Source organism: Sinocyclocheilus anshuiensis, unplaced genomic scaffold (genome assembly GCF_001515605.1).
Source record: "Sinocyclocheilus anshuiensis isolate Anshui unplaced genomic scaffold, SAMN03320099.WGS_v1.1 scaffold690, whole genome shotgun sequence".
In the NCBI taxonomy this organism is placed as follows: domain Eukaryota; kingdom Metazoa; phylum Chordata; class Actinopteri; order Cypriniformes; family Cyprinidae; genus Sinocyclocheilus; species Sinocyclocheilus anshuiensis.
The window spans coordinates 471,103-498,659 of NW_015547715.1; the positions used below are offsets into that span (position 1 = coordinate 471,103).

General features: G+C 35.8%; 2 protein-coding genes across 3 annotated transcripts in view; both read right to left on the bottom strand.

Moving 5' to 3' along the window:
- Positions 1–23,901, bottom strand: LOC107704155 (N-alpha-acetyltransferase 25, NatB auxiliary subunit-like). Of its 2 annotated transcripts, XM_016507019.1 has the most exons (25): positions 23,707–23,901; positions 23,496–23,623; positions 20,557–20,642; positions 19,601–19,739; positions 19,313–19,431; positions 17,322–17,396; positions 17,115–17,222; positions 16,957–17,035; positions 14,651–14,762; positions 14,438–14,527; positions 14,052–14,224; positions 13,853–13,965; positions 10,058–10,265; positions 9,796–9,885; positions 9,526–9,706; positions 8,219–8,318; positions 7,969–8,120; positions 7,745–7,870; positions 7,425–7,668; positions 6,071–6,200; positions 5,676–5,741; positions 5,088–5,185; positions 4,890–5,000; positions 4,640–4,786; positions 1–2,129 (listed from the first exon to the last, which is right to left on the bottom strand). In XM_016507019.1, exons 3-25 carry the CDS (start codon positions 20,614–20,616, stop codon positions 2,007–2,009), a joined length of 2,844 nt encoding a protein of 947 aa, XP_016362505.1. In that variant the 5' UTR covers positions 20,617–20,642; positions 23,496–23,623; positions 23,707–23,901; the 3' UTR covers positions 1–2,006. The 2 variants fall into 2 exon arrangements, with proteins under 2 accessions (XP_016362505.1, XP_016362504.1); XM_016507018.1 differs by lacking the exon at positions 23,496–23,623.
- Positions 23,902–24,584: 683 nt separating this feature from the next.
- Positions 24,585–27,557, bottom strand: part of LOC107704124 (ATP-dependent RNA helicase DDX55) — an 8,731-nt gene continuing 5,758 nt past the window's right edge. The window contains exons 12-14 of the mRNA XM_016506980.1: positions 26,278–26,446; positions 25,912–26,198; positions 24,585–24,953 (exon numbers count right to left, since the gene is read on the bottom strand). Of these exons, the coding sequence (XP_016362466.1) occupies positions 24,780–24,953; positions 25,912–26,198; positions 26,278–26,446 (630 nt within the window). The 3' untranslated portion in view covers positions 24,585–24,779. The remainder of the gene's footprint in view (positions 24,954–25,911; positions 26,199–26,277; positions 26,447–27,557) is intronic.

Below are 27,557 nucleotides of genomic sequence, written 5' to 3' on the forward strand. Positions count from 1 at the left end.
GAACATTTACTTTTTATTTAAAAAAACTCCTTTTCACATTCCAGTGTTTTTGTTTGTATTTTCTCAATTTCCCTAATAAAAGAATTAATCCGCCGACAGCCTCCCAACACGTCTTGACCATCTCCAAACGACCTCCTCAGTCCAGACGCGCCCGTCGTCCTCGTGCTTTGTGACGGTGAAGACGCGCGCAATGAGCCCTTCAGTCCCCGAGCCACGCAAGTAGAGCCGTATCCCGTCGTGTTGGATCAAAATAACAATAAAGAAGAGAAAAGCGTCTTTCCACCCTCCCCAAGCAGGTCTAAAGCAATGAAAGCTTGTAGATTGCAGCACACCGTATAATACACGCTAGAAACATGATTCATAATGGTGCTCGGAAACATTGTAAACAAGTTGCACTTCCCGGTAGACATCAACAAATCAGTCGTATAAAACCCTATCTTCAACTCTACTGCGACATTGAAGTTATTTGACCCCAAAATGAAAATTCGCTCAATTTACCCAAAATCTTTGGAACACAAATTTTGATATTTTTAATCAAATCTGAGATCTTACTGTCCCTTCATTGAAAGCCTGTTCACCAAAAACTCAAGACACTTCAAAACGTTCGTAAAAATAAATCCATACGAGTCGAGTGAGTTCATTCCAAGTCTTCTGAAGGTTAAAGGATTTATTTTAGGCTTTTATTCACAAAAACATTCATTGCCAAACAATGTTTACCAATGAGATTCGTTCTCGCGCGTCAAGCAAGTACGGTTGAGCTTCTGTTTATGTTCACCTTCAATGTTTGTATGTGAATAAAAGCATAAATTAAATCTGTTCATCATATAAAACGATCCGGTCTATTCAGAAGACTTGAATTAAACCGCTTGATTCACATTAATTTTTAAAAAATCTTTTTAACGAATGTTTTAAAGCGTTTGTGTTTTGGGTGAAAATACTTTCAACGAAGGGACAGAAATATCTCAGAATCGATTAATATCATTATTTGTGTTCTGAAGATGAGCGCATTTCTTATGGGTTTGGAACGGCACGAGCGAGTAAATGACAGATTTTTCATTTTGGGGTGAACTATCCCTTTAACGGAAGGCTAATTTAGACATTTTTGGTATGCAACGATTATAAAACCTCATCATCATCAGTGCAATCACAATTTTTCAAAGTAAACAACACGCCCCAACCAATCGATTCATTTAAGCATAAAATTAATTCTAAACATGATTGAATAAACGTCTTTGACCATCACGTTAACAAACATACACAAACTTTCCCAAACCTCAAGCAGAACTCGATGCTATTTGTTTTCACATGGTGGCGATTCCAATCAAACAGTCGGGAAAGCTACATTTCGTACGCTTGTGGCTCAAGTAAAGTCATTTGTAATATACAAACAAATATCGCAATAGAAGCATCTGGATACTCGCGCCACCCCGCCGAAAGTTTGCGCAAAATCTCCTGGGGATGAAGCGTAGCTCTTGGCTGGTTGTGAATCGCGAACGGCTACGCAAACGCGTCAGAGAGTGTCAGTCTGGAAGCTGGCTACTTGCGATACGGAGCGGCAACGTTAGGGCCCGTTTTGCTTTGGAGTGTCGTCTGAAAACGAACAGTCAATCGCAAGGTTTACGGCTGGGAAAAGAGAGAGACAATAACGCAAGACATCGACAAAAGGAAAAAGTAGTTCACTTTAATTCGCCAAGGAGTTCTCATTGATATTCTTTATCTTCACACTATGTACAATAATTTATAGAAGTACTTCTAAAATTGCTTATTTTCATTTGCCTATGTAGTTTTGCTAGGGACATGAAGTTTTCGTTTCCACTTAAAAGTGCTGTGCAGAGCACCATAGATGTTTGTGCTGAAGCCGTTGTTGTGCCTGTGTCTGTACGTGAGTAATGAGACGGTTAAATAGGAAGAGGAGACGAGACCAGCTGAGTTCACAGACTGAGACGGGAGGATTGCGTTAGGGGCCGAGGACGCCGTGCGGGTCGGGGACCGGATCGATGGAGCGCTCAGATTTTGAGGGATTTTAACGTGTCCGCTCTCTTCTTCAACAGTTCCCCGATCTCCTGCAGCGAGCGCAGGTAGCTGCTCTGTACCTTATCCATGGCCATCTTCGTGAAGGTCCCTTCCGCCTGAATGAAGCGAGAAAACAGCGGTCAAAAACCAAGAAACGCTTTCTTTGAAGCATCATGACCTAGTTTAACCTCAGATTGCATACACACTGATGCATTTCACTAGCTTTACACTATTTATGGGACCATGGGCCAGATTCACAAAAATGAAGAAAAGTCCCAAGTAGTTTTCAAATATTTTCTTAAGAACAATATTTAAAACAATTAATTTGAAACAACCCAATAAATTAATTAAATGATGACAAGGGACAATTTAAGATGATTCTTCTCAAGAATTTGAATTCTTAAGCTTTGTTATAATTAAGAAGTATTTTTGGGAATACAAAATATTCTTAACCTTCTTCCTTAAACTATAATTAAACAATAAAAAAAAAAAACTGAATTAAATGTTTAAAAATCAAAACTAAATTTTTCTATAATTAAACTTGATTAAATCATTAAAAAAACGATAAAAAATTAAGTTAAAAAAACTTATTATATATTTTTTTATAAATTAATTAAATTATATTAGAATTGCAACAATTAATTTGAAATAACCCAACAAATTCATTAAATAATTATTTTTTAAATAAAATTAATTTAAGACGACTCCGAATTCTTCTTAAGTTTTGGTATAATAGTCAAGAAGTGTTTTTGGGAATACAAAACATTCTTAACTTTTTTCCGTAAATAAAATAATTAAACAAAATATTTTTTTATTAAAATTCAACAATTCAAATTTAAAAATTATACATTATAAATTATATTATATTTACAACAATTAACTTGAAACAACCCAATAAATTCATTAAATGGATTATTTTTAAGATTCTTTTCAAGAATTTGAATTCTTCATAAGACTGCTATACCATTAAGAAGCATTTTTGGGAATATTCTTAACTGTTCTTATTTAAAAATCCTTAACTTTTTCCTTAACTATTTTAAAATGATAAATGTTGGAATATCGAAAACTAACTGAAATAAAAACAATTAAAGCTAAATAGAAATATAAAAAAAAAAGAAAAAGAAAAATGAAAATCTAAAAATAAAAGCTAATTTAAAGTATAAATAAATAATATAATACAGGGCTCCAGACTAACATTTGAGGGCAGTGGCACCAGCGCCACTAAGTTCTACAGATGGTGGCGCCAGGAGCAGATTTGGTAGCACTGGGGGTGGTGTGTGGGAGTATTAAAATATAGATCATTTAATCACAAAATTACTATTGTTTTGCAAGTGCAGTTACTAATAGTTCATGTTCATTTCTTGTTTTTCTTTTGTTTATTGTTTATACAGATTTGAGAGTAAAGCACTAAGCTTGAGTTAAGATGCATACAAAATTTACTTTTATCATCAACAGTAACAGGTGCAAAATCAAATTTTTATATAGAAAATGTATATATTCCACTCTTATTAAATGTACCATTATTCTTCTAGTATATGGAACTGACCAACTTCAGTGATTATGTGTGATTTAGTAGCAAGTTGAAGAAAAGTTTGCTTTTCAAGGCACTTTTGGTGACTTTTCTTAAGTGTAAAATTATGACAAAATCTGATTTCTTGATCATTTGATATTTTATAAGAGTGATTTTATAATTTCAAAATATAGAGGAAAAAGTAGAAATGAATGACTAATAAGCCAATAAGTGCTCCTCTGCTGCTGTCTACTGGTTATAATTGTGATTTGATGTATTTTTTAAATTTTACAAAAGTGTTTGTTTACCACAAAGTATATTTTGGTCATCCCATTAAAAATAACCTTCAAACTGGATAATTTTAGAGCTTTAAAGTGCTGGAAATAGCTGTGTGAAATGCTTGAAAGCCATTGAAAAGTGCTTGAATTTCTCTCTCAAAAGGTTGTACAAACCCTGAAATGAATGATGTAATGCATTCGACTATTTCTACCACAACACCATGGTTACAGTTAGCGTCACCGCTTCTGGTTTCCTGACGTGTCTCAGCGCTGTTTATAACAGAGAATTCTGTGCAGCATTTGAATGATTCTCACTAGATCTCGCAGCAACCTTATCATTGTGCGGCGAATTCAAACGCTTCTCACTGGATCTCGCAGCACTGTTGCATCTGTGCAGTAACAGTGTCGCGAAATCAACTTTGGCTCCAGAGTAAAGCTCTTCTGAGCTCGGACAAGTTTGTTTGCGTCGCGGTCCGAGCTGATAATCGGTCCGTGCTACACAGCTGAAACGTAGCGCAGTTTAGTTTCGCTTTCAACTTTGGCTCCCGAGTAAAGCAGTTCTGAGCTCGGACGAGTTTGTTTGCGTCGCAGTCCGAGCTGATAAATGGTCCGCGCTGCGCAGCTGAAACGTAGCATGGTTTAGTTTCGCTTTCGTTTGCTGTTTCTCAAATGCAACAGAAATGGCAGCGCTTATGAGTTGGACAACGCGGTGGTCGCGCCAGTGCGACCACTCACAAAAATTAGTCGCACCGGCAGAAAAAATGGTCGCAGTCTGGAGCCCTGTAATAGTATCCAGACATGACGCTGATAATCAAAAGTCTGTCTTTTAGAGACGCACCTCAGACTGGGTTTGTCCCTCCAGACTGAGGGCTCCCAGCTTCAGCGCCGTCAGGCTGATCTCCTGGCTCTTGATGTGCTCCAGCGCCTGATTGAGGAGACTCTGCAAGCTGCTGTTGAACTCCTGATAGGCTGAGAGCACTGGTGGCTGTGTGGGAGAGACAAATCAGAACATAAACAAAGACTGATCCACATTCCCTCCAACTACACTGCATAAATCTTGAATCGGGAGAGATCAGAGCTGTTACTACCGTTACAGTGCTGGCTTCTTTTTTCTTTTTCTTCTTCTTCTGTAAACTGGATTTCAAGGGTCGGAGGACGCTTACACAGTAATTAGACACCCATAGGACGATACAAACGGTCTGGAACCAACAGTTAAGAATTAATTATTTTTATTTTCTCAAGAGAGTCCTGTATTCTCTTAAATTCAGTGATGGAGAGAGACTCACTTCAACAAAGTAGACTAGATTCTCCAATAAAAAGTGTTGCGTCGTGCTTTGACTGTCTTTAACTTCTAATGGGTCACCTTTACATTTTTCCAAAATATCTGGAAAAGCATGTAGGAAAAAGTCGACATGAAATAATTTGCAACACATTTAACTTTTGCAATGTGCTTTTTTCTTCTTCAGGATTTGACTGGATAGTGAAAGTGGGCTGAATAATAATAATAACAATAATAATAATTATTATTATTTTCCCTGCTCACATGGACTTGGTTACATCAACAGAAAATAAATAATTTTAGAAACAGACAGTATCTGAAATTTAATTTAGGGTGAATTATTTTCATCAGGATTTGATTGGATAGTGAAAGTGGGCTGAATTATTATTATTATTATTATTATTATGTTGGCCACATGGAATTGGTTTCATCAGAAAAAAAGGAAATCATTGTGTTTCTGATTTTTGTTTTCTTTTAGTGAAAGAAAATAACCAATATCGGTTCATATGGATACCAATATTGATTAAACTTTTGATAAAATGTGAAAAATTAAACATGAATATGTTCAAAAATATTGAAGTAATTTTAAACATACCTTGAAGTTGTACTGCTAAAGACTTGAAAAGATTAGAAATTTGTGTCTGAAGCTCTGTTGATTCATCTAAAAATACAAGAGACAAAATTATTACTGTAATACAATCATAAGTCAAATTAAATTGAAGGATTAAAAATATAATAAAAAAATTCATAATGTAATATATAATAAATAGTATAAATTAATAAATATATAATAAAAAATAAAACAATATATAATATAATATAATATATTTTTTTAGTAAAATCTTATTTGTTTCAATCTTTTTCAGGCCAGAAAAATCACACATTTAAAACTGATTGTTACAGAATAAATATGCTATTATTTGCCATGAAATCAAACAGGATTGGCTAAGCAGACGGACGCTGTACATAACGAGGTGTGCAGTAACGAACCCAGTCCAGCGGCCTCGAGCTCCTGGAGGTGCAGAGGGAGCTGTAGAGAGGAGAGCTGACACTGACAGCAACCACTGGACAGAGCCTGAGCCAGACGAGACGGCACGGGACCCACAAACGGGTACTGATGCTGTGAACCACAACATACACACACAATCAATGGACTTAACTTCCTTTCCTATCCAATATATGCAGAGTTCATTTGCAAAAACCGATAAACGCCACTTAAAAAAAAAATTATTATTCACATATAGCACGATCTGAACCCTAAACACGTTTTGTCAAAAAAGCCGGTTTTGTCCACTTTCAAGGCATCGCGAGTTCACGGTTTACTGCAGAATGGAGTTATCAGTTTTTGCAAATGAACTCTTCATATGTTCTGAAAATTGTGTATTCATTACATTTTTAGAAAACACAAGGTAGTCATTTTTAAAAAATTTTATGTTAATGTATTTATTTTGTTAGCGTTTAATATTGTTAGCAAAAATTAGAAAAATCATAAAATAAAACAATGTTATTTTTCTTCACCAGTGTTATTACTGTAACTAAAACTATTAAAAATCACTTTTGTTAATTGAAATAAAATAAAATCTAACTAAATGAAAATTAGAAACGTTGTCTTGGCAACTGAAAACAAGCTTAAGTACTAAAATTACTAAAACTAAAATTAAATAGAATAAAGCTAAATTAAAATAAACTAATAAAAATGACAAAATCTCATTACAGAATTACGAAAACTAAAATGAAAACTCAAAATATAAAATAATTAAAAATATTAATACTGAAATAGTATAGAAATAATAGTAAAATAACACTGTTCTTCACCCACATTTGGGTTACATCAGAAACAGACTAGTTTTAGAGTCAAAGTTATTGGATAGTTGATACAATACATGGTTTTACTCTAATAAAACTATTAAAATAACTTTTGTTCATTGATATAAAATAAAATCTTAACATTAGATAGAAAAACGTAGATGAGAAATGTTAACCGAAATAAAATAAGTACTAAAATGGAAAAAAAAAAGGTAAATAAAATATGAAAACAAATAAAAAAAAAGGAAAAATGTAAAAGCACATCACAAAATTACTAAAACGTAAACTAAAATGAAGACTGAAAAATATAAATGAATAAATACTATAAATAATACTAAAATAACGTGTATGGGAAACTGTATATTTTCATTTAAAATGTTTAAATTAATTATTAAAAGCACAATATTGCATGTATTCAATTAATATAATGTCATAAAACTTGCATGATGCATATAGTTATGTGGAGCAGGATTTTGGACCAATAAAAAAACAAACAAAAAAAACCTGCATTTGCTAAACGGTCTGTAACGGTTCTGACCTGCAGCTGTTTTTCCGTGAACTGCGTGGCCTGGTTTAGTGTGCTTTCTAGCTGTGAGAGCAGCGACCGTAGAGAAGACGGTTTGGCTGCCACTCCGTTTTCAGTCCTCTTCTCAGAGTTGCGTGATGCCGGCGGGTGAGTGAGCGCAGAGACGCAGCCAATCAGACGCAGCGTAAGCGACCGCAACCTCAGCCACAGGGTGTCATCCTCTAGAGAGCGCTGCTTGTGCTCCGCATTCAGCTGCCTGCAGTGTGTGATCATCATTAAAACAAACCAATGCTTAAAACGTGTGATAGTTCAGGAGGATGGACTCGTCGTACCGGTCCTTAGGGTTCCAGCTGACGAGGACAGTCAGGTCGCGGTTGTCCCTTAAGCTGTCCCACAGGATGTCGTCCTCTTCCGGACATAGAGACATCGATTTTACACTCTCCTCTAAAGGAGACGATCTGTGCAATGAAAAGGCAACAATCAGAAACCTGTCAAAATATCACTTTGCGGCTTCTAAAAGGCAGAAAATACGACAGGTAAAGATAAAGCAACTAACATGTCGGCTTCCAGGAAGAGGTCCAGCAGCATCCTCTCTGTGCGCACCTGGGCAAAGTGCAGCGAGTGATCGAGTCGGTTCCTGAAGGCGATGAACTCCGGGATTTTCTCAAAAGCACCGTACTTATATGCTTGAATAACGTATTCTGAGGTCTGCAGGATCAAGCAACATGAGTGTGAGTAAATTATGACAGAATTGTCATTTTTGGAAGATTCTGTACATAAAGTGCTGTTAAACAATGATAACGTACATCTTTCTGGTTCGAGTGAAAAAACCTGAGGGAGAAGTTACAAGATTGGGAAGCAGCAGCAAACTGGCCCAAAGACTCTGCATAGCGGGTCAATAAATACCTGGACAAAGACAAAACCAAAAAGCACACTGTCAGTATGATTCATATTTAAACAACTGCTTGCTCAGTACATTTCACCTAATATGACATACTGTGATGCATTAATGTGATTCCAAGACTTTATCTTTTTTATTTTTTATAGATTTGATCATGAAAAGCATACTATGATATTATTGGCTTAATATCTGTGAATTTCTTGTTTTTTTCCTTGTATTAGAAGAAATTTCACTTTTCAAAATATGTTGAAGTGTATTTTTATTTTTATTATTATTTGTTTTACTTTGAATTGGTACACAAGGCAATCCAATTTAATTTATTTTGTTGGTTCGTTAAAAAAACACAAATAAAACAAAATATTTATTATTTTTCTTCACCAGTGTTATTGTTAAATAAAACTATTAAAATGGCTTCTGTTAATTCAAAACTGACGATATGAAATACAATAAAATCTAAATATTATAAAAAAATATATACACACATTTATAATGCACATTAAAAAAAGAAAATATAAAAAACATCGCTAGATTTACGATTTTAATAACTGTGGAAACATCATTACAGTCTGTGAAAAGGGTCCATTAAAAATAGTTTTTGTTAATTGAAATACAGCAAACATAAAAATTTGATTAAAAAAACCCTTAAACTTAAATGAAAATTTGAAATGTTGCCTTGGCAACTAACTGAAATAAAATAGGTTTAAGCACTAAAATGACTAAAACTGAAATAAAAATAAATTAAAGCTAAATAGAAGATGAAATATTACAAAAAATGTAAAAAAGCACATCACAAAACTTAAACTAAAATATATATAAATCTAAAAAATATATATAAAAATAAAAGGCAATACAAAATATCAACAAGTACTATAACAGTATATAAATAATACTAAAATAACACATCTTGGTTACAACAGAAACCAGGTGATGTTATTGGTTATTTATTATTACATGGTTTACTTAGTTTTTAATGTGTATGGTAATGTGTATATTTTCAATGGTATAATTGGTTTTCCAATATAAAGTACAATATTTCATGTATGCAATTAATATGCAGTTATAAATCTTGCATCTCTAACAATCATAAAAGAATTGCTCTTTAAAATTTAGAATAAGGTGCACTGATCAACTGTGCACAATAAGACCAGGAACATAATAATAACAAAATAATTTAATATAGCCTTTACATATTAATAAAAGACACGTTCTTACCCTATGGTGTCGTGCTGGACGTGTTTGGCATCCAGGCTGGAGTAAAGATCTACCACCGGCTCAAAAGCCCCCAGACGGCAGTACAGAAGCAAAAGCAGCAGTTTGAACTGAGCGTTGGAGGAACTGTGGGAGAGACCTTCCTCTAACAGCCCCAGACTCTGCCACAACATGTTCTGATCGCCTACAGCACAGACACATCACTCGCTCCTCAATAACATGAAAACATGAACGCTTTCAATCAAGCTGACTGTAAATGAGGAGCCAACTCACTTGTCTCCAGCCACAGGTCTATATAGACATGAGCCGCCATGAGACAGTACATATCTGAGAACTGTAGCTCTGTTTTTAAACAGGACTTCCCTAGAACAGAAAGAAAACAGGAAATTGTAACATTACAGGTCAAATAAAATATAGATTAAATAGAAATAAATATAGGAAGCGAAATAAATATTAGACACTGGCATTATCATGGATTATATCAATTGAAAAGAAAGAAATCATAATAGTTCAACCTGCCTAGTCATCTGCTTACCAAACTGTAAGCCATGCCGGTAATGTGCCTTCAGTTCCTTGATGAGGCCCAGTTTGCCCTGGGTGTTGAGCGCGTGCTGTTGACCCAGACTGCGGCTCAGCTGGGTCACACACAGATGTCTCTGCAGAGCCCGCGTGTCTCCTGGAAAAGCAACACCATCCTCTCCTGGAGCGCCCAGCGGCACGGCCTCCATTAGCCTGTTGATGAACTGAGACATTCGCAAGAAAGTTCATATATATTTAATTGAATTAGTTATGAAAAAAATTTACATAGGTCACCTTACGCCCGTTTCACACATACTCCGTTTGCAGTGCATAATATGCGGTGCATATTTTTTCGGTGCCCCGGCTAACAAGTTGGAGCATTCACACTGCAGTGCAATGCACAGCTGTGCGGCGATCGACGAGTCTATTTTTGCTGTGCTGCATGCGCTCAATTAAAGTGACAGCACATTGTTTGCGGTAAAAATGAACATGGATTGACATGAAAATGTCATGGATTGACATGAAAACCAAATAAATGCATATAATTAAGGTCTACTGTGTTTCACATTCAACACACGTCTGTGAAGGCGGTAAAGCAACGAAAAGTACAGTTCTAGATGAACAAGGCAACATAGATGGCACTCGTGGAGGTAGAAAAACAAAGTTCTTTATGAACTGCAATAATGTAATAAAGATTTAAAGGGGTCATATGATGCGTTTTCAATTTTTCCTTTCTCTTTGGACTGTTCCAAGCTCTTGGTGCATAAAGAAGATCTGTAAAGTTGCAAAGACTAAAGTCTCAAATCCAAAGAGATATTCTTTATAAAAGTTAAGAGTCAACCACACCTACCTAAAACGGCTCGTTCTAACACACCCCCACATGTCTACGTCACAGTGTGGGAAGATTTGCATAACGCCGCCCAAATGTTCACGCAAAGAAAGAAGGCTTAACTGTTATTCTCGCTGTAGTTTTGTTGTTTCCGCTGCAATGTCGTAAAGACACTGTGTAGTGTAGAGTAGGGCTTGTTGTTTGTCATTTCTCCGATCACAAATGCAGACATCGTTTTATGTTTACACGGCGCGATGCAACGCAACGCGTAAAAAGACAGTATAAGTCATTATAATCCATAATTATGTCCCCACTGGATGCAACGAATGCCTCGTTTATAATGGGTTTTCATGTTTTTGTCTCATCGCTCCGGCCGGACAGGGCATCACAGTATGGTGAGGGGCGTAACATTTCCGTCTCACGCTTGAGGTATTCGGCCAATCACAACGCACTGGATAGCTGGCCAATCACAGCACACCTCGCTTTTTCAGACCGATGAGCTTTGTAAAAATCGATGCGTTTCAGAAGGCAGGGCATAGAGGAGAAACAATAATGTACAGTATGTGGAAAATAATGTTTTTTGAACCTTAAACCGCATAAACATTTCATTACACCAAATACTGTTCTTTTTAGCAGCATCATATGACCCCTTTAAATGCAAATGAAAAGGCACGAGAGTCGACTGTTTCTTAAGTTTTAATTTAAAATGCTTGTGATAGCCTACTAACCTTATAACAGGAGAAAAGTAGACTATGGGCTGTGTTTAAAATGTTTTGCCACTTGTTTGAGCAACTTGATATAACGTATAAATCTAGAAGTAAAATGCATTGAATATGTTGCTTACATTTATTGCGTTTAAACGTGAATATGTCTATGAAAGATTGTACTGTACTGTGTAAAAACAGAATAACAATGCTGAAAAAGCATTTTCAGTAACGACGTTTGGATTTGAAATTAAAATAATGGATAAAGGTCATGTTTGTGGTATACAGCCGCGGATCAGTGGTGTGTCCTGTGTGAAAGCACAATGAATCTGTACTGCTTCTGTCCTGCATACGAACCTAGGGCTGCACAATTAACCGCATTTCTAATCGATTACAATTACGGATGCCACAATTACGTAATCGTTCAAAGCGGCATTTAATCATTCAAAGTCCACTTATGTTATTGTGAGTGCTTAAGATGCGTTTTTTTCTTTCTACAGGTTCTCTTAAGTGTTTTTCCATTGTTTTAATTTTAGTTTTAGTATAACATTATAAAACCATGCATATTTTTACTTTTTTTAAAGAAGAAACCAATCCAATGTATTGATGATGTTTGAGGATTAAAGGGATAGTTCACCCAAAAATGAAAATTTGATGTTTAATCATCTCAGTTATCACCAGTAAAATATGGAGTACCACAAGAATCTGTCCTAGGTCCTCTGCTATTTTCAATATACATGCTGCCCCTTGGTAATATTATTAGAAAATACGGGATTAGTTTCCACTGTTATGCTGATGATACTCAACTATATATCTCAACGAGACCAGATGAAACTTCTAAATTATCTAAGCTAACAGAGTGTGTTAAAATCTGTTTAAATCTAGATTAAAGACTCATCTCTTTGGCCAGGCATTCAATTAATGCATCTCATAATCTTGGACTGCTGTTATATCTGATCAAATGCCCATTATTATTCTTTAGCTTGGGTTAAACAAATTAATTTTTACTTGGTTGAAACAGCAGCTACGCTAATTACGTCTCTATTTGTTTCCCTGTTTTTGCCACGGGATGTAACTAGGATTTACACAAGCTTCAGTCTGGATCCAGAACACCTGAGAAGAGATGATGCAACCCCCTCAGAGGACCTCAGATGATGCCAACCCTGAAACAACATACAGAACTACCAAATTTTGCTATAAGTTTGATTGCATCATATAATAATTGCTGTTAATAGTGTTCATCGACTGTTTGATTACGTCTTTAATTGATTTTTCCGTACATTTCTGCCATATGTACATTAACTGACAGTCACCACTGATAAGCTACTACTAAATATTGTAGAAACGTAATTTTCTGTAAAGTTGCTTTGCAACGATTTGTATCGTAAAAAGCGCTATACAAATAAACTTGAATTGAAAACTTGAATTAAATATGATAAAGTTAAACAATATCACACAAGCAGCGAGAGCATTATCACATGAGTGCTGTTTTTGACCCAAAGAGCACAAGTGCAAATGTCATTTATTTTATCCAACAGTTAAGCAAATAAGAAGTTAATAGTGTTATATTTTAGAAAAAATATGGTCTGTTTTTGCTCAGTTTTGCTAAAAAAAATTATTATCTATAAAGCCACAGAAGAACTGATGTGCGTCTCCGAGGATAACAGCGGTGATTTGTTTTTGAATAATTCTGCTTTTTGAATGAATCAAGTGAGTCAATGACTCAATGGCCCATTCATAAAGAGAGCCATTTGTTTAATTCCTGAATGAATCAGCCACCTACTGGCAGTTTTAGTTTCTTATAGCCTATCATTTTATATTTCCAATATTAATAAAAACAACACAAAACAAAACATTTAAGGGATAGTTCACTCAAAAATTAAACCCCCCAAAAATTCACCCATTAATCTCATGGCATTATTTATGCAATTGTAATTGCAGTGTAAATGCATTCATGCCATCTCTATACTGCAATAAACAGTCTGTAAATATACCAAAATACCAATTCAAATGCAGCTTCTGAAAAGAAAAAACATGGCGATTGTAGCCTTAAAGTTTCTGTGTAATAAATTCTATGTTGAATCAAATAAAATATTTATTTCTAAAGCTACTTTTTGTAATGTCTATTTGATGCTTTTCTCATTAAACATAGTAATGACTTTAAATATTCTTTTGGGGGTAAGCAAAAACACATACACACATGTATAAAAATGCATTTTCTTATTCGGTGTGAGGGGATCTACTGTGATGCAATGATCTTGCTTCTCATCGTGATCACCTGCACATGTTGGTCAGGTGTGAGAAGATCCAGAAAGATCTTCAGGTCGGTGATGCAACATGGCTTGTCTCCAAACTTCACAAAGAACTGGAACATGAGTTCAAGAGGTTCACCTGCATCATGGTGGGAAAACACATCAGAAATATACAGCATACATGCAGACTACGTTGCGTGCAAAGCGGCCCGACCCATCCTGTACCTAGCTGCTGTGCTTCAGGACAGCTGCGCTCCCGGAGCCGTCTGATGAGCTCCAGACGGGCCAGGTATGGCCCTCTCAGATGCTTGGACTCCTTTGCTTCTTCTGTGGCTATTCGGTCCTCCATGAAGCTGAGGGCCTGGGATATGGAGGCGTGCACCTCCCCTTCTGCAGAACTGCAGCGTTGAGAGGAACACACCACAACATGCATGAGACCGAGACAGGATGTGTACAGAATAGCAACTACTTTCTAGTATGCAAACTGTGCTCAATATGCATGGAATATCCAATCACCCACAGCCAGTATACAACGCAGTATACTTGACTTTCCATTTCAAGTGCAACAAATTATTTCCCAGATATATAATTACTGTGAATTTTCTACTTACTGAGTTCCTTCCTGTGGAGGCGTCCAGCTCTGATCAATGAGGTGGAACAACGAGTCAAAGTACAATAAGTAGAACTGCCAGTCATCAGGGCTGCAGAGAAAGACATAAAACGATTAACATCTTACACAGTACAAATGAACTGATAAAACGGATCAATTTCACTCAGAAGTGGATATTTATGTTAAATCCGTTCAAGAAAAGTAGTGCACTCACTTTTTCAGGAGCAGCTTGCAGGACAGCGCGTTGCACTCAGCCCAGCGCTCCAGACGGCGGTACAACATCATGCATTTGTTCTCACGGCTCTGCAGTTCACTGGTCAGCTTCTCTGAGGGAGACAAGGCAAAATGACTAAGAGACATTAAATGTGTAGATAAAATCAACTGTTTGCGCATTCTTTGTGATACAAACATTAAAAACAATGTCAATGGTAGAAGCACATAGAATGTATAATGTTTTGGAAAGAAGTCTTATGCTCATCAAAGCTGCATTAATTTGATTAGAAATACAGTAAAAATAATTAAATATTTTTACAATTTAAAATAAATTGTTTGTATTTAAATACATTTTAAAATGTAATTTATTTCTGTGATCAAAGCTGAATTTTCAGCATCATTACTCTAGTCTTCAAAAAGAACAGCATTTATTTGAAATAAATATTTTGTAACATTATTAATGTCACCTTTGATCAATTTAATGTGTCCTTGCTGAATAAAACAATGTCTTACAAAAAAAAAAAATGTATTAACCACAAACTTTTGAACTAGGGATTGAACGACTTAAGATTTTTAAAAAAGTCAACATTTATGCGATTAAAGTCGAGTGGACATCAACTAGTCCCTGATGACATCATGAATGAACAAATATATCTGAACCTTGAAGGTGATGATACACGGGGCAACTTTTTGAGCAATGTTGTCGAGCGATGTTGCTTGAGCACTTTCCCACTGAGAATGGGCAACAAATTTCTATCGGGATACTTTAGATCGAAATTTGTTGAAATTTCGAGCATCCTGATGGTATAATGACACAAGTCTTGTGGAGCACTTTCGGAGAATGCATTTATTTGTCATTTGAACTGTTTGTAAACAGAGCGTAAATGTGGACTTCAAAGATTTCTCGTCCTGTTGCGCCCTCTATAGGACCAGTGACTAGTCGACATCAAGCTTAAAGCGTCATGGCAGAGCATTAAAGTCGTGCAACTAGTCTGTGCAACCCCTATTTTGAACAGTAATGTATATTCAGTAGGGCTGCCCTCGACTAAAGATTTTTCTGGTCGACTAGTAGTCGTTCATTTTAAGAATTAGTCGACTAATCGCACGTTTATTAATAAACCATTTAAATCATGCTAATGAGCCTTTAATTGCCTACATAGCCGAATAAGCGCTCTAGCGCATGCATAAAGCTTGTCACAGCACATAGGCAGAAGTAATGATGATGAATGTGTCAGGGAAAAACAGTAAGATTAAACGGCATTAACATTTTAATAATCTATTGATAAACTAGTGTTCGAACTGCGTCGCCACCCCTGAACTAGCGTTTTCGGCTTAAGAGATGAATTCGGCTACACTGACTTGTCATCTCCACAGTGGATGCGCCTTCATGCAAGTTTCATACGGATTACATCTGAGAATATTCGTTTTTTTCAGATTTGAATTGTTTCTATTTGAAATTAGACATTTCACGCTCTAAAGATATATTTTTCATGTCTGTAAGGCAAGTATACACAGAGTTTCGTGCTCAAATTCACAGAGGCCGAGACGGCAGAAAGTGCATCCTGTTTGCTTTCATTATTTTACAGAAGCGCAATGTTTTGTTGTTATAGTGAGTGCACACAAATAAACGTAGAGGCTTTACAGATTCGAAAGATGTATTACTCTTATCTCTATGACCAAAATGACGGAGTATTTTAAGTGCAAGTGACTGCACCAGTGCCTCCATCTGTTATGCTGTGAGCGCGCTACTGTTCAGCTTTCACACTCTGCACAGACACTTGAATAGCGCACATTTTTCTAGGTTAACATTAGATTGAGCGGCCATGTAAAGTTGCTACTACTTACATATTTCAGATGATAAGCCATAGTTGAGGTCAATGAATGATAGGCGAGTGTTTGGATGTAATGTTACTGTATTACCACAAAATCCAGCCGTTAACGATCTGTCCATCAAGGACTGCGTGACCTCACCATTTCCTGTGGATTTTTTTTTTCTGCGACTAAGCGACTAATAAAATTTTGGTCGACCGAGCCTCTTCTCGTCGACTAAAGGTTAGTCAACTATTATGGGGTATAATAGTATAATATACTATTATATACCTTTTTTTGTTTATCCTGTACTGGACACAAGCTTTCATAATAACATGCTGTTTATATGGAGAAAAATCCCCATGCATTGGTAACTGTTGTTCATTTTTAAATGCTTCTCAACTCTGGTAACTAACAGCATGTCACGCATGCAACACAAAGACATTCAACTGGAAATAACCCAGAATATTCCTTTGAAGAACAGTGTTTTCTCCACACCTCCAAGTGGCCCCTGAACCACCTCCAGCGCCTCCACATATTTCCCCAAACGCTCCAAGATCATGAAGTACAGCTGGACCTGGAACGGCCGATGGAAAATGCATCATAAACTTCATATGGCTGAAATCAGAAGCAGATTATCGATACTACCGTCCTACCTCAGCTTCTGCCTCTATTTTCTCCTCCTTTACCATTTTTTCCACCATACGCTCAGCCAGCGGCAGGAACATGGTCTGAGAGAGCTTCTCGTCTTGTGCTGAGATGGCCTGAAACACATATTGCATTGCTGATTTTGATTTATTTTGTTCTGCATGGGTTCATCTCTGAAATGTATTGTTTATGTAAGCGAGAAAACATCACCGTACCTGCATCACCAAGCTCATAACCGACCAAAAGTAATATGGGTTTTTGGGGACAATTTTATACAGTGCCATTCCAGCCTGCCAGAAGTGTGGAAAGACAAAAGTCAGTCTTTCAACACAAACATATTTGCTTTGGAGGTTCATGATTAATCACACAGCCCTTTTAAATCTAAAAACTTGATATGGCATAGTGCAGTGATTCTCAATTGGTTTGGCCATGGGACACTTGTTTGAAGAAAAAAAAAAAAAGCAAATTTCTTTCACAATTTGGGTTATGGAAACAACAGTTACCATGGTGAATACACAATATGAACATGAACTGTTAATGAAACATGAAAACTGCTCCTGAATAGAATGAATATCATACCAGTTATGTGATTTATTGGTACTTTACTTTTATTTCACACGTTGCATGCTCGTAGTTTCTTTTGCGCTTTAGTGAAATGATATACAGCTGCCGCATTTGCGCGTGCAATTGAAGAGTGCGTGCTACGAGCACAGTATAACGTCTGGCAGGACAGGATAGCTAATTTTTCTGAGGTGAGAGACTTTTTATTTCATAACAAGTTACAAAAATAACGACAGAATAATGAGACTGACATTAAGCCTGACAACATCTCATCTGACCGCACATGAATCGGGTCAGCACGTTTTTCTCAGGCAGTCTATACTTAAACTGCAAAAAAAAGTGTCAACAGCTTTCACGCACATCTTTCAAAATAAAAGTCTCGCATCAGAAAAACATTTAGAATTACTTTTTTTGTTGTTGATGTTTCTTTGACTGTACACTCCGCGACCCACTCAGAACGGTCTTGCGACCCACCAGTTGAGAAACACTGGCATAGTGCAATTATCAAATCACAAAGGTTGGGATTTAACTGAATAAATATATGCGCTGCATGCTGCATGTTTTTTCAGTGTCTCAGAGCAGCTCGGTTCACAGTACATGCTGCTCATCTCTGCATCTGCTGGGAGTTTAGGTCGTTTATGGTGTGCATTTGGGAACAACCAACTTCCTAAAATTGAAATGTGCTTATAAAGTGGCTGTTGTCAACAAAAGAGAAGCTTTAAGGGCCTGTGGCTTATCGGCAAAATAAAAGCTTGATGGTTTCACGTTTGCAAATGCAGAAATGATGAAAGCAAAAAATATTAGCACTTAAAAATAAAATAATTACATAATTTTTTTTCATAAATACTAGATATAATTATACTTTACAGTGGATTTAATATTTATTTTGTTTAATATTTTTGTAATAATACTGTTTGAAAATCTATCAATTAAGAAAGCCATAAAAATAAGTACTGGGAAATAAAATAAATATTACATAACATTATTTTAAATACTAGACTTTTTATAATGCAGTGAATAATAAATCGTACTATTTCTACATTACTATTACTATTTTTTTTATATTTCTGCAATAAAAAAATAAAAAAAATAAATAAATAATAATGGCTCCCTGTGGTTTTCTGCCAAAATAAGACTCAATGGTTTAATGTTTGAAAACACAATAAATTAAGACAGCTATAAATATTAGTACTGGAAAATAAAATTATTCTTATCATTATTACTGTTGTTGTTATAATATACCACTTTTTAAATTCTAGATTTCTTTATTTTAATGTGAATAATAAATAGTAATATTTCTGATTATATTCTTATTTTGTTGATTAAAAAATTATATATATATTATGAATAATAATAATAATAAGGATTATATTATTATTATCACAGTGATATTGATATATAATGTCAATTTTTGCTGAATTTTGCAGTCCTACAAATACCCACAGCAAACCCGGAGATTTTTTTTAACTGCATTTCAAATCACAGTTTTTATCAGAAAAATCTCAATTCGATTTTTAACTGCATTTCAAATCACAATTTTTATCAGAAAAATCTCAATTCGATTTTTCCCCATATCATTCAGCCCTAATTCATTTTTCAAACAGGATGTTATAACTGATGAAATAAGAGCGGATACAAACAAAACCTGTTGCATTTTCTTGTACTCTCCGACACGGGCGTAGGCCATGAAGAGGTGAGAGTGGTACTCCTCGCTCGTTGGGACTTTCCGGACTGCAGCTTCATAAAGCTTGGTCACTAACTCGGCTGTAGGAAGAAAGAGCAAAATGCACAAAATTTGAGTTTCTGAGTTTGTGGTCCATGTCAATTAGCTTTGTATATTAAAACCAAACATGCTCTGATTGTTCTGAGGACAGAAAAATGACATTCATAGTTTGTTAGGAGGAGGTTCTGCATCTGTTGTTTTAACACTCACGCCGGTGCATTTCTCTGTAGAGGATGGTCAGTGCCTGCAGGGAGTTGTCGTCTGTGGGTTCGAGAACGGCCACTTCCTGCGCCAGTGTGAAGGCTTCATCCTGTTTTGCTGTGCGCTGCAGACCGATCGCCTTCAAGACCTGCCAAACAAGAGCAGAGCATACGATAAATGTGTCTGGAGCTAATTTACCAATCTAGCAGGTCAAATTCATGATGTTTTTTTCTTTCTTAAAGTGCCCCTATTATGCCATTTTTAAGGTTCCTAATATTGTTTTGGGAGTCTCCTACAATAGGTTTACATGCATACAAGGTCAAAAAATGCTTTCGTTTTTTCAACATACACATTTAGTATCACCTCGTTTTTGAAAATAAAGAAATGAAGACAGCCATAAGTATTGTAATTTTACAGATGTACTGTAAAATTACTATTATTACAATATTTTTTTTCTTAAATACTTGATTTTTTATTTCAGTGACATTTATATTTTCTATATTTTACTTCATTTTTTAATATTAATATAAATACTTGATTTGTTTAAATGATTTAATTAAACAATTAAATATTTTTTTTATTTTTCTAATAAATTTGAGATTAATAATAGCAATAATATTGCTATAATATTTTACTATTTTGTAGTCATACTGATATATAAACATTAAAATGATATTATTGATATAAAAACACTGTGGGCAAACTCTGCAGATCTACAAAGAAGAACAGCAAACCTGGATAAAATAAAAGAATGAAATAAAATTAAATTAAATAAATATTTTTTAGAAAAAAAAAAATCCAAATTACATTTCCCCCCAAAGTTCAGCCCTAGTGTTTGCTATTAATATGACCAGCTGGTCATGGGGTTCTGGAAAAAAAATAAAAAATTATATATATATACATATATATACATATACATATACATATACATATATATATATACATATACATATATAAACAACCACCTTTGCGCAGTGAAGATCTTTGTGCTTCTTCAGCAGTTTGTCAGCCTGCTGGATTGCCATCTTGTTATTGCCATTGTCCAGGTAATCTAGAGGAGAAAAACATGTTCAATACAACAAAACAGCACTGATGTGGAAGTTAATAACATTTTTGACGATTACCAAAGAGAACAACCATGTGTTTCCATCATTAAAGTGTGAATTAAGACTGATAAACTAGTCACTGCCACTAATCAGCAAGTCAAACTTCACTAGACCAATACCTGCTAATTATAATTTAAAGTATGCATGCAGTTACAAACCTTTTTTTGAATTCACATTTTGGAATCTTTTTTGAGTTCATGAAGGTGATGTAAATGATGACAGAAACTAACTAAACTACGCCTTTAATCAGCTTCTTTACCTCAGAGATGGTCATGAGAAATTTAATGGCACACAAGAAACCTAAAGTTACATTATAAGTGGAGAAAATGCTACAAAAATGAGAAATATGACCCCTTCAAATGAGGTATTATGAGTAGTGGTCGACCGATATATCGCCAAGGCCGATATCAGCATCGGCCGATAAGTTTTTCTGTTTCTGTTCTGCCGATGTGTTCGAGGTGGAACTTTTATTTTGACTGCGCTGAGAGCGGCAGCGCCTCACATTCTCCCTCTTGTTTACTGTCGTTTTTAACAGTTCTGTCTAATACGGATAGAAGTCGGTCTAATAATCCGATAGAATGGTTAAACAAAGGAATTAATGTATACAGAAAGTATTATAACGATTGCTTTTATATTATTAGTAATAGAAAGGCAAACATTGTAATACTTTCTCGTTTGCCGTCAGCATTAAGCAAATACGCATTTATATCATTTAAACAAATCTTTGAATGACTAATGAACATTTAATTTCTCAAACCTTGCAAACTTAGTCGAATCCAGCTGTGAGATCTTGTGAAGTGTGCATTTTTATCCAGCACGATCGCGTGTTCTCTGTGTGACGGTCGGTCCGTGTGAATTGAATGCTTTAAACATTAAACTCGTGATCTCAATTTATGCTGCGCTTTATGCATTTGCTCACTGTCATATTCATGTCATTTTCTCTGTGTGCTGTATGTAAAATGAGTGTTACACCCTTGCTTTATTTGAAAAATATGATTCCCAATGCACACAAACTTCCCAGAATACTGAGTGCCCTGTTGGTTACAGTGTTTACTTCCTTTTTAATTATATTTTTATTAAATATTTATTTATTTGTGAAAAATACTTTGTCATCTGAAGTATAAGTATGTTTATTTTACACATTTATTTTTTAATCCATTGTCAAATTATTTCAAATTTCTTAAATATGAATAATAAAAAAATAATAATTATATCGGCCCCCCTGCTTTCCAAGATATCGGCAGTCAAAAAAACAATATCGGTCGACCACTAATTATGAGTAACTTGTACATCCAGTCATGCTAAGCCACAAGTGAGGACTACACTGCATCACTCACACAGACCCCTGACTGTGAGAACGTTCTCTCACCGGCTGCTCGATGTGATTCGGAGTGCAAGAACCCCCCCACCCCCTCCCCTCCCATGAGTCTCTGCTAAAAGAACACAGGACCATATCTGACGACAGCTGGATGCCAAAATTAACCAGGTCAGATTGTAGATTTGGGCTTTCTACATGAGAACACTTCCATGTTTCTGTACATTAATGCATCCTTCCTTATAACTGTTACATTTCTAATCAATCACCCACACAAATACAGATCAATTTCACACAACAGAATGGCAAGACTGCACAAAGCACTAGAATAAAGGTCATATTTGATCTATTAATCATTATAAACCTCACGTGCACAGAGCAGCATCTCAAGTGTAGTAGAACAATAGCGAGTCATTGATTGAATGAAAAACATAATATTATAAAATATGCTGTTTGAATCAACGCAATTTCGTGCACAAATCTGTACAGTCTGAACTCAAGAACCTGCAATTATATTTAAAAATCAATTTATAAAATTGCAATTATAAATTCTGGTCCTGGTTGCTGATTAGTAAAAACAGCACTCTATATGTGATTAAAATATTATACAATTTATTGAATAATTAAATTGAACAGAATAGCATAAAAATGTATCAAAATAAATTTTATTAAATATTTCTGCAGTAAATTAACCGTTTTATACAGTCAATAAGGCAGATCATGCAATAAAACGATGTATCTTTAATTAGAAAGATGCATGGAGATACTACTCTTTGTATTCATATATATATATAAACAAATATAGATTCAAATATTAATTAATTAATCTATATTTATTCTTATCTACCTTTGATTTATCTAACCAGTGCAAGTGAATGTTAGACAGACTTGTTTAGTCTTGACCAAGTTCAACAGTGGTGTCTTTCACAAAACAGCAAGGAACAAAATGAAAAAAGAAACAAATGAAACAAAAAAAATACAATATTAAATAAACTTAAATCAAAGCTATGCTATCCACAAGGCTATGCATTAAGACCAATTAAGTTTAAGAGTTCAAGCATTTAAAGCCACTTATAGGGCATTTCTGCACAGCTTTGGAGAAAATTTCCCAAATTAAAACGCAATAGTTCATGATATAAACAAAGAGGCTTACAAATAATCTCTGGAAGACAAAAAAGCAGGTCTACCTTCAGAACATTTAGCCACAAAGCTCAGCTTTATGCATCTATAATGTAACTACTCATGCTATTACAGCATTAATAAATCATTAAGCATGTAAAGCATCTGTCTGAGACTCTATACACATAACGACCCATAGAAAATACGAAAAATTAAAGCACAAATGGCTCATACAGAGTCTGTTAATCTCTTTGACATCTCACACATGTAATGAACCGGTTGATCAAATGACATTGACACTGATCTCTGGATATTTAAACAGTATTTCAGTGTTTAGATGGGCTATAAACAGGCTTTACTCTACCGATTGAAACGTCAGAGTGTGACCGCGTAAGGACGCACTGTCATCAGGCGCCGCAGCCGAACCGACACCGCGGCTTCAGCTCCACAGGCCTCACCGGCTCTCCACAGCTCCTGCAGCCCTTTAATAAACTAAATAACGCACAGGCCGGTCGTACAGCACTAGTCAGACCCGATAAGTCGGTGTAAGCTCAGGACTGCGATGTGAATCTTACCGTAAATGGGTCGCAGTCTTCTGTCGTTTGGGTCTTGCACATGGCCCCTCGCCGCCATGATAGAGCTGAGCAGGATTAATTAGTGCGCATGCGCAGAGCGAGCACACCGGAAAGACTTTAAACAGGAGCCTGGAGTCATGTGTGTCATTCAGTGTCACTGTAAAAGAAGACACATCCCTGCTTTTTCTTGCATACACAAAAGAAGTGCAGTGGTACGATCATGATTTTGTTAAAAAACAAAAAACAACTATGGTATTGTTTAATCAGGGGTATGCAAACTGGGGCCGAAAGGGAGTGCTAGGGGGTCTGTGGAAATGTTTATTGAAAAACAGTGTAAAAAATGTAAAATAAATATATTAATTAAAATAAAATAAACAAATATTTTATTTACAAATAAAAGCAATTAGATTAAAATAGAATAAAAAATATAAATTGATTAAAAAATAAAATTCTGTTTAAAATTAAAATCATTTTATTTTAAATATATAATTAGGTTACAATAAAATAAATAAAAATTGAGTAAAATAATAAAAATAAAATTAGATTAAATAAAGTAAAATAAGAAAATAAATAACTAAATCAAGGATCTGCCAGTACAGTGCTATTAGTAGAACATGTATACTATGTAATAAATATGTAATAAGTAAATTATGTATTACATTTCCAAATAATATTTAGACAGATTTATAATATTTTTTCACAGTAAAATTGGGTCTTTATGCAATAAACATTTTTTTCTTTTTGCATGTGGGCCAAATGAAATAACACGCATTAAGAATTTTTTTTTGGTGGTTGCCAAACATTATCTTTTCCATGTATTTATAGATATAGATCATATATTTCAAAGAGAAACCTTAAAAACACTTACATTTCCCATGGAAATCTTTATTTTATTATATTTGGACTGATGTATTTGGTTGATAGTTAATACAAAAGCACATTTGTGATGAATGCATCCTCCTTGTACAGTACACAGACAAACAGAATGAAAATGACACTGCTGATACAGCATAATTGCATATTTAAGTCAAATGACAGTCAATTTAGGTGCATACAGTCTCAGAAATGACAGCTCATTCTCCGTCTCCATCAGAACTGTCCACTTCTGCTAGTTTGGGACATGAGCTGCCCGCTGAACTCAAGTGCTTGTCAAAGTCCTCTTCACTGATCTTTCCTTTCTTGAATTTCTTCAGCAGACGCGTGTCATTTAAAAGCTCGTTTAAGTCTTCGTCATCAACATCTGATTCCTGTAACCACACAAATATAGCATTGAGACTTCATAGAGAAGCCTATTCACTTCATTTAGGGCTGTTTATAGGGTTTTCTATGGTTATACGTGTACTTTTTATATTTAGTAAAAATATGCAAACTGGGATTTTTTGGATTTTAAAGGAATAGTTCACCTAAAAAAATTCTGAAAATGTACACACCCTCAGGCCATCCAAGATGTAGATTAATTTGTTTCTTCATCAGATTTGGAGAAATGTAGCATTGCATCACTTGCTCACCAGTGGATCCTCTGTAGTGAATGGGTGCCGTCAGAGTGAGAGTCCAAACAGCTGATAAAAACATCACAATAATCCACAAGTAATCCACACCACTCCAGTCTATCAGTTAACATCTGGAGAAGCCAAAAGAGGCGTGTTTGTAAGAAACAAATCCATCGAGGCTTTTTTTAACTTCAGACCATTGCTTCTGGTCCATAATCCATAATATTGCTTTTAACAGTAAAAAAAATAAAAGTAATCTTGTCTGAATCAGGAGAGAAATATGCACAGATCAAGCATCGTTAACGAGTAAAAACAGTCCAAAACAAATATGTCCGTGGATTTTGATGCGAGAGGACAACAGGGGATGGACTTTTTCATTTTCACTGGAGGAAACGTTTATTGTGGATTATGGACTCATATTTTGGCCGGAAATAATGGTTTAAAGCAGGGCTGTCCAAACTCGGTCCTGGAGGCCCGGTGTCCTGCAGAGTTTAGCTCCAACTTGCCTCAACACACCTGAATGGAAGTTTCTATGCCTAGTAAGAGCTTAATTAGCTGGTTCAGGTGTGTTTAATTAGGGTTGGAGCTAAACTCTCCAAATCTGATGAAGAAACAAACTCATCCTAATCTTGGATGGTTTGACGGTGAGTACATTTTAAGTATATTTAAATTTTTGGGTGAACTATTTCTTTAACACAAAAAAAGACTAACATACCTCATCCAGTTTTCTTTTGGCAGCTTTCTTTTTCTTTTTATCCTTCTTGATCTTCTGCTTGGACCAGGCTTTGTTCTTAATGAAGTTCTTCTTCAATGGCGTCTCTTTTTCTTTCTGCTCCGCCAGCCATTTTTGTCTCTGTTTTTCCCTGTTTTTATGTTTAAACCGGATGGAGTCAGTGTCGATGGCCTCCTCTTTGAAGTCCGGGAATGTCTTTCCTCTCAGTTCAGGCATTTTGGGCAAACGGAGGAGACCAAAGCCACGGGCCAGAGCAGCAAAATCCAGGTCTGTACAAGGTATGAATAATTTTAATCTGGTGAATTATCTTTATGCATCTTACGAAAGGTTTAAAGTGAAGTCGCTCACCTTTAATGCGAAATATCAGACTACACTCGTGTTTGGCGTACGCCTGCACACACGACACAAAGGCTTTCATGCCCTTCTCAAACATCGCTCTGTCACCTAAAGCCATCGCCTTCAGTTTAGGCAGAACATCAACCACATCTTTCACTGGTGGATATGGCTGAAGAGGACACTGTGAGGAAAACAAGCACAAACACCATTTTACCACCTTAAACTCAAATACATAAAAAAATAAAGAAAAATAGAGAATGCAACATTTTTTTCAATCAAGACGGGCGACACAAATGGCAGCCATGGCGCTGAGCTCCACAATTCTTCTGCTGTTTTTGTTTGTTAGTTCTGTGTTTAGTCATTCTTCTTCTATAGGTTTTACCAGAGACAAACTCCTTAGCATTAAGCAACACATCGCAGGGAATATTTTTCTTTCTCTTCACCCGCATCAACAAGGACTTTTTAAACTCTGCTGCACTGTGCTTCACTGAAACCTGGCTGAGTGAAGCCATTCCGAAAAACGCACTTCATCTGCACTTCATGCATTCCTCCGGACGCGTGTGTGAGCACAGCGCTGCAACAGCTGGCTGAACGAATAACTGAAATGAAGCAAAGGTACCCGGACTCTCTTTTAATCATTCTTGGAGATTTTAACAATGCAAATCATTCCCGTGAACTGCCAAAATACAGACAGCACGTTACATGTCCCACCAGAGACAGTAATATATTGGATCACTGTTTCACCACAATAAAGAATGCATATCACTCTGTCCCAAGAGCAGCTTTAGGACTCTCTGATCACTGCCTGGTTCATCTTATACTGACCTACAGGCAGAAGCTGAGATCAGCTAAATCTGTTTTAAGGACTGTTAAAAGATGGACAAATGAAGCAGAGCGGGATTTATAAGCCTGCTTCGACTGCACTGATTGGAGTGTTTTTGAAGCTGCAGCCACCGATCTGGACGAGCTCACAGAGACTGTAACTTCATATATCAGTTTCTGTGAGGATATGTGCATCTCTACCAGGACATTCTTATCATTTAATAATGATAAACCGTGGTTTACTGGGAAACTCAAACAGCTTCGTCATGCCAAGGAGGATGCTTACAGAAGTGGGGATAAAACTTGATCAGGAGATCAGATTGGCTAAAAAAAACTACTCTGAAAAGCTGAAAAAACAGTTTTCAGCCAATGACCCGGCGTCAGTATGGACTGGTCTGAAGAACCTCACCAAGTACAAGACACCACCCCCACAGTTTCTGTGAGGATCATCCCTCACTGATCTGCGCTTC

Bases quoted from the DNA above. Each gene is read 5' to 3' on its own strand.
- LOC107704155 (XM_016507018.1), bottom strand. From the start codon at position 23,764: ATGGCGGCGAGGGGCCATGTGCAAGACCCAAACGACAGAAGACTGCGA. The intron at 20,643-23,706 runs GTAAGATTCACA...TTTCTCCTCTAG, and splicing joins AAGACTGCGACCCATTTACG to ATTACCTGGACAATGGCAAT. The intron at 5,001-5,087 runs GTGAGTCTCTCT...TGTTGGTTCCAG, and splicing joins ATCTAGTCTACTTTGTTGAA to ACCGTTTGTATCGTCCTATG.